The 8,476-nt window shown below is 32.4% G+C and overlaps 1 protein-coding gene across 1 annotated transcript; it reads left to right on the forward strand.

Annotated features, from left to right (window-relative positions):
• The first annotated feature begins 840 nt into the window (after positions 1-840).
• On the forward strand, positions 841-1,776 carry LOC141489638 (olfactory receptor 52K2-like). Its single transcript, XM_074190165.1, has one exon. It carries the CDS (start codon positions 841-843, stop codon positions 1,774-1,776), a length of 936 nt encoding a protein of 311 aa, XP_074046266.1.
• The last annotated feature ends 6,700 nt before the right edge of the window (positions 1,777-8,476 follow it).

The raw sequence follows: 8,476 nt of genomic DNA on the forward strand, positions 1-8,476 counted from the left end.
AACTCTGTTATGGAACCTCAGCAGTCACTGCCCCAAGTTTCATATGCTTCTCACAGACTTCATACACTGACACCTCAGTTGCTAGTATCTTCCTTAATGAGCTAGAGTTGCCCAGCCTAGTTGTATGGGCTGTGAGGGGGTTCTGGGGCTCATAATTTGCTCTGTGTGCTGGGCCTGGAAGCTTCTCGATTGACTGCTGATGCTGCCCTTCTCAGTCAGGACCAAGGGGCCAAATTAATCCACTCTGTCTGTGTGTGGGTTCTGTTCCTCCAGAATCTGTTTAGAGGCTTGATTTAATGTTATTATTGAGGGAAGCTGGAAAGAGCTCAGAGAAGAACTCAGGGAAGTTCCTGGCTTCTCTTAGCATCTTGACTTTGCTAAAATGTAACTATATTAAGGTATTCACTTTTTTGTTTTTTTGTTCAAGCCAGTGTGGTTAAGTGACTTTCCCAAGGTCACACAGCTAGACTATTTTTAAGTGTCTGAGGCTAGATTTGAACTAACTCCAGGGCTGGTGCTCTATCCACCACACCTCCTAGTTGCCCTTGGTACTCACTTTTAAAGTCAAAATATAACCTTAGTCTAAAATATAAATTATACTCCTCACTAGAAAATCCTTGATTTTACAAATAGTTAAGCTATACATTGAGATCAAGTAAAGCTAATTATATTTTTGTACAACTATCTATATGTTAAAAATCAGGGCACTTGAATAGTAGGATCATTGAGTTAATCCATCATTCCTATCTGATAGAAATGAAAACTGATTAAGTTTTTATTCCTTTAGAGAACTGATAACCTTTTATGAGATACAGATGATGAAGATAAAAGATCCATAAAATGTCAGCACTCAACTGGACTGATCTACATCCTCAAACTTTTCTACTCCTTGGAATTCCAGGACTGGAAACTATTCAAATCTGGATTTCCATCCCCTTCTGTCTGGTATACATGTTGGCTCTCCTGGGGAACTGCACCCTTCTAGTCATCATTAAGAATGACCCTAGCCTGCATGAACCCATGTACCTCTTCCTCTCCATGCTTTCAGTGGCTGATTTGATGATCACCACCACTACACTACCCAAAATTCTCAGTCTCTTCTGGTTTAATGATAGAGAGATATACCTTGAAGCTTGTCTCACTCAGATATTTCTTGTACACTCCCTGACCACCATGGAGTCTGGTTTCTGTTTGGCCATGGCATTTGACCGCTATGTGGCCATCTGTAATCCCCTTAGACATTCAGCTATTTTGACCAATGCAGTTATCAGAAGCCTAGGTTTGGCCATTGTCTTTCGGGGAGTTATTTTGCTTAGTCCTCATCCCTTCATGCTTCGATGGCTTCCGTATTGTAAAACTAATATCATTCCTCATACCTACTGTGAATTCATGGCACTGATCAAGCTTTCCTGTGCCCAGACCAAGATCCACAGGGCCTACAGCCTCTCTGTTGCTTTTTTTACTGCAGGACTGGACTTCATCCTGATTATCTGCTCCTATGTTTTTATTCTCCATACTGTATTCGGCCTACCCTCCAAAGAAGCTAGAATGAAAACCCTGGGTACCTGTGGCTCTCATGTGTGGGTCATTTTGACTTTTTATACTCCTGCTTTCTTCTCCTTTCTCACACATAGGTTTGGTCATAATATTGCTCCCCATGTTCATATTTTTGTGGCCAACATCTACCTTCTTATCCCACCCATGGTGAATCCTATTATTTATGGTGTTAAAACCAAACAGATCCGGGAGAGGTTGCTCAAATTCTTCATGGACTAAATGCCTTGAACTTAACAGAGAAGTGATTTGTCAAACTGGTAATCTTTATAAAATATAAAACAGCACATTCACTGGAAATTCAGCATCATCCTTGAGAAGTGAAGGTTATAGAATAGGGGTATGAAATCTAATCCAAAACTTATAGAATTCAAATATTTTTAGACACTGATTACATTTAGTAATAATTTTCAATCACTGACTATTCATGATAGTACCTGGTAGAATCTTGGGTGAATTGTGTGTGGAAGATGGATATCAAATATCCTTATACCTTTGGGAAATGTTGCCCTCAGAATAAAAAAAATTGAATTCCATTTGCTCTGTAGTATAAAGAGAGAAGAGAAATAATTGCAAGGCAAAGTTATGATGATCTAATAAATCTTTTGACAGCAAAGAACAATTCCTGTCTGGTAGACACTGATTTCTGTCCATCTACATCATTTTTTCAGTGTCACTACTCTTCTCTTTTTCTTAATGGAAAGAAATGATGACTCATGGGATTTTAAGAAGTTTAGCTTCTAAACTGTTGCAGAAATGCCTTGCACATGACCATGAGATCACCTAGTGCAATGGAAGGAAGCAAGCATGGTTCAAATCACTATACTTGAAGGCAGACTCTACCAATTACTATGTGTTACTTAATTTCTCTGAACCTCAAGCATTGCATCTGTAAAATGAAAGCAATATGAAACTTACCAGTTATTTAAGGAAAATAGTTATATCATATAAAATATAATTATCAAATATTTAAGTGCAAAGAGGGTATTCATCATTTGATAATGAGTGTTCAGATTTAGTCAATAAATTTTCTTCTCCACGTGAAACTCTAGATTTTCTTTGTCATTGTCCTGGGTCAGATTTCTTTCTTCTCTCTTTTTCCCTGCTCTGAAATTTTCCACCTTCTTTTAAAGCCTTTTCTTTTGTCATTAAAACGTAAACTCTTTGATTTCATGAACTTTTTTCCTTTCTGTTTATAATTCTACTTCTATACACAATGAATAGTATTTCCAAGAACTAAGTAAATGTTTTCTAACTCAGTCGCAAATGGTATATATATATATATATATATATATATATATATATCTGTGTGTGTGTGTGTGTGTGTGTGTGTGTGTGTGTGTGTGTGTGTGTGTGTGTGTGTTTTGATGGAGATGTCATTAAATGTTGACATCAAGAAGAGGCCCAGGAGTTTAGGGAGGAGATGATCTCAGATACAATCCATTTCATCTGGAGATAATGGTTAATACACTAGAATATGAAGTAGAAAGATTGTCTTGGGTTAAAAGTTAACAGTATACAGTAGTGAAGAGAAAGGTAAAAAGCATTTATCATAGTTTATTAAAAAGATATTAAGCTTTTTTTATAAGTACCCACATATATATGTGCATTATGAGTTTGCATATATATATATATTATATTTTTATAAACAGGATAGCTATATTGTCTTATGGATAGCATAGCAGGTTTGGAGTCAAGAAGACCTGAATTCAAATCTGGCCTCAGATACTTATTAGCAGTGTGACTCTGGGCAAGTCACTTCATCCCCAACTGTCTCAGTTCTATGCATATAGAATTGGAGCACTGCAGAAGAAAATGGCAAACCACACCAGTAGTTTCATCAAAAAAATCCTGTGGACAAAATCCATGGGATGACAGGGAATAGACATGGTTAAAAACTAAACAACAAAAGAAGAAAAATTAATCAAACAAAATATGTGATTTACCTAAGGTTACACAGGTAGCAAGTGTCTAAGTTCAAATTTGAACTCAAAACTTCCTGACTCCAATTAGAGAATTTTATCCACTGAGTCACCTACCTGTTCTAATTAAGATTGGGTTTATAGGCCATAAGGTCTGAAAACATCAAAGATATAGAATATATATATATTTGCTTACTGTCAAAGTGCCAGTGACAAGGTTTACTCATGATGCTTAAGGTATAAGAAGTAAGATGATTGTAAGAGGAGTCAGTAAATGACTTACTTTTTTTGAGAAAATGTAATTTTCCCTTTATATGTAACTACAATGCATGGTGTTATGCATTTTATCCTTCTTTGCTATATAGAGTTCTTTGAGGCATACGCTAATACATCAAAAAATTTAAACAATACCAACATACATTATATATAGATTAAATTTCTTTTTTGATGTCATGTGTTGCATCTTGTGTAAGATATGTTCTTGATTATGTTTGCAGTATTCTCATATGTTGCTACTATGTGTATCATTTTGCACTGTTACTGCTGATGAATTGTTTTTATCATTATTCCTTTCTCCTTATTTATATTTTAATAGAAATAGCATCAGTATTATTTGTTCCTATAGGATTTACATTTCCAAATATATAGATTCCTCATCTCTTTTTCTCAGAAAGCACATTTTTATTAGAAGTAATTCTTATTTGTACCCGAACCAATGGATTGAAAAGGATTGACCTTATATGCAATGTTCCTTTCCACACAGTATCCTGTCTATATCTACTTATACAAATATATAGATAAAATATATATACACGTATTTATCTACTCACACACATATATACATGAATATGTACATATGAATTTAGAATACATCTACATAATTCACCTATACACGTATTTACACTTTTATTCTGATTGCTGTTACTCAATCCTACCCTATATAACCTCATGAGCTTAATACATAATGTTTTTTTGATATAAGTTCTGGAATGTTTGGCCATTTCTTTCTCCAATATTCTCATTTTATAGAAGAAAAAACTGAGTCAAATAGGGGTGAAGTGACTTTTCTAGAGTCATATAGCTAATAAGTGTCTGAGAATGAATTTTTAACTCAGATCTTCCTGATTATAGGTCTGTGTTATCTACTGCTTTATCCCTATGCTTTGTTTATTAAAAATATACTGTGTGTATGCACACATATGTATATATATATATATATATATTTATATGTGTGTATATAAGAAAGGATAAATATTATTTTTAAAAATCTGATAGATACCACATATACAAATTCATGCAACTGCATGAGCCAAGAGTAATTTTCCAGTAAAACAGTTAATAGTTTCAAATATTTTCAAAAGAATTGCAAGCTATAAAAAACTATTTGAAAATTCCAAATCACTAGCAAGTAAGAGAAATAGAAATTTAACTATATCTGTAATTCTTTTTCCTTACACCAGATAAACTAGAAAAGATGTAAAAAAAAGAATGAACAGTATTTTTTGAGTGTCTGTGGGAAAACAAATAGTAATAGACTATTGGCAAAACTATGAATTAATCTTCTTATCATAGAGGAAAGAAAGGAGCCCTCAATATTAACTCAGCAACAAAAGTGATTAACTGTATTTTTAAGTTAAGGATTTCTCTTTAAGCTAAAGTGAGAAATTTCATTTTAATAGATTTAACCTTACCTAAACCCTTCTCTTCTGTCCTTGATACTTTGTTGCTAGAATTAAGTAATCTTTGTTTTAGCAAAACCATATAAATTTTGCACAACATTACTGGAAGTCCAAGTGACCATCCCCCCAAGACTAATGCAAACAAAAACCATTCATTTTTCCTTATTTTTCCAGCTTGGTTTGAGACCTAGGCCTGAGAATTTTCATTTTCGCAGAATACTATTATTTTAAATAAAATTTTAATGACATTTTTTAATATTACCTTAATTTCTAATGCTATTATTCTCCCCTCATTTATAATTAAGTCATTCTTTACAGCTAATAAGAGAGAGACTGAGAGACACCGAGTGAGATCATAAGAGAGATGTGCACATGAATGAATATGTGTATGCATACTGGAAATGCATATACACATCCATGAACTATTCAGGACAAGTGTATAAGCATCCCAATGTGAGGGAATATATTTTAAACAAGAAATTTAGACATTGAGCAGGAATATAGCTCTGAAAATGTATGATTTATTTCACAGATAAAGTTAGTAAGAGAGATGTGAATTAAGATAGGGCTACGATATACTGCATATAATGAAGATATCTTCAAGTAATTAAATCATGGAACCAGAGAAAACATTAGGAGAGGCTGCTACAATTATTATTATACTTAAAAACCATGCTCAAAAAGGAGAGCATGTCTCATATTTAAATAAATATAAAGTAACACTTCTTGATAACTTAGAACACAAAGGTACACTAGAAATTTGAAGAATAAACCATTCATCTTCTAAAAGAAGACTCAAAATGAAACTCCCAGGAATATTATAAATAATTTCCAGTGCTCCCAGAACAATGAGAAAAGATAACAATCAAAAAGAAACAATTTGAGCATCATAGAACCACAGTCAGTATTACACTTAATTTAGCAGTTTCTAAATTGTACCAAAAAAGCTCTAGCAGTACAATAATGGAGATCAACTCTGAAAGATTTAACCACCATGGATCATGTTATGACGCAAGCCAATTATGGAAGATTCATGATGAAAAATATCATTTACCACCAGAAAGATAACTCTGAGAACAAATTAAAGTATAACTTTTTTACTTTATTTTTCTTGGTTTTTTTTTTTTTTGCAGCAAAGTTAATACGGAAATGTATTGCATGATTTCATGTCTATAATTGATACATTACTTGTCTTCTCAAAGGGAAGGGGAAGGAATAAAGAAAGAAAGAACATTTGGAACCAAAATTTTTAAAAGAATATTATAATAAAAATATTTAATGGGGGAAGATAACAAAAAGGAAGCAAAAATTGGGAGACCAAGTAGTACTCAGCATGAATGTACATTGTTCTATGGAGCTGAGAGTAGATAGAGATGTAGATGTAGAATGGAGTAAATCAAAATTGAATTTCTTTTCTCTATAAAAGAAGGCATTGGGAGAGTTTTGATATTCCATTCTTCTTTCCATCAACCAGAGGGGAAAGAATATAATGAAATATTTTAGAAAATAGCAAATATAAGAGAAATTTTCCTGACTTCATTCTGGGAGGTGGCCTGTTTTTTCTTGCATTATGATTCTTATTTGTACATATTTCTGCTCATGTCTAATGGAACCTTATAATGATATACCCAAGGAAATCTTAAATACAATTCAATTTTTAGATATTTTAAGTTTTTCCTTTAACATTTTTCTGCTGATCAGACTTCAGGTAGGTCCATTAATATCTTGCCTATTCACTAGTCTAGAAGTATGTTTTAAGGGAAATCATTTCTCTACTCTTTTACTTCATGGAGATATGCAGGGAGTTCTGAGGGTAATAACTCAGCCAAATGAAACAACAGGCAAGTGACCTCAACTTCATCTTGTCATCTATTTCTTCCATTTTTCATTCTCATCAACAAGACTCAATTATGGAGACTTACTAAATGAGATCACATCTATAAAACGTTTTGCAAATCTTCAATTGGTATTTTGTTATTACGATAGCACTGCAGTAAACATTATACAGAACTCTACAGACTTATTGCGTGGTTTTAGACATCTCCTATGATGAGCTAGGTATTTGATTGGAAAGGTCACACAAGAAGCTAAAGAGTTACATTAATAATAAGGAACTTTGGCAGTAAATACTGAATGCTTCAATTTAATTAAAGTGATATTAAATATTTAATGAATTCTATTACTAGGAGTAATTTAATCAATTAATTCCTAAAAAGGAAGGTAAAAGAATGATCAAGGATAAAGAATAGAGAGAGAAAAGAAATCACCTCAGATATTTGAATAAACAATGTGATTGTTACCAACATCACTGGTGGAATAGTCACCATAAACATCTTCTATGACATCAATACTATCATGATCTGCTTCACCTCATTATCATAAACTATAATTGACATAAATATTATTATTTCATCATCATCATCTCCAAAACTGACATTATGCGAAGCATCATCATTAACATTATCATTATCATAATCCATTCATCCTTCCTTCATCATTATCAGTATCAGCAAACATTTCTTTAACATATCCAGAATTATTAATCCTGAGAGGAAAAATACATATTTCATATATATATATATATATATATATATATATATATATATATATCTCATTGTGTATTTATACTTTGCACTCAAGAAAACAAACATGCCAACTAAATATGTGGTGTTACTATTCATATATATATATATATTTGTATGCTTGACTCATTCATAAATATATCACAACTTAATATAAAAACCTCATTGTGTATTCTTATGTTTCTTCTTATTAACTTGGCATGAGTCTTGGAAAATATGATCACAGAGGTCAAAGACTATACTTTTTTCTTTATAATAGCAACAGTGTAAAATTAACAAACTGATCTTTTTTATTTCTTTCTGACCACCCAGTATGAGTTCTTCAGCAGCTCATTCTCAGTGAGTAGAATGAGGCAGCACTTTCAACTTCATTTTCTTCTCTCTACTGTTCCCTAATTATTTGATTTATTTTATAAAGGGGGAAAGAGAAAGCTCAAGAAGACAAGGAAATATTTCATTAGGAAAATTAATTTACATTTTCTTTTGTAAAAATTTAAATTTCAGTAGTATAAAAGTAGTGAATATATATATATGTATATATATATATATATATATATATATATATATATATATATATACAGTATAACTCCTTTCTTACATTATACAGTTTGTCATAAAATAGTAGGACTCTCTGGCAAACAAAATTTAACACAAGTGAGAAGAAAATGATTCTTTTCTTTTATCTCAGCTTTAGGTTCAGGTGTCTCTTTTGTTAGCTCTGATGATAAATAAATCATAT

The sequence above is a fragment of the Macrotis lagotis genome, chromosome 1 (genome assembly GCF_037893015.1).
Source record: "Macrotis lagotis isolate mMagLag1 chromosome 1, bilby.v1.9.chrom.fasta, whole genome shotgun sequence".
NCBI lineage: Eukaryota > Metazoa > Chordata > Mammalia > Peramelemorphia > Peramelidae > Macrotis > Macrotis lagotis.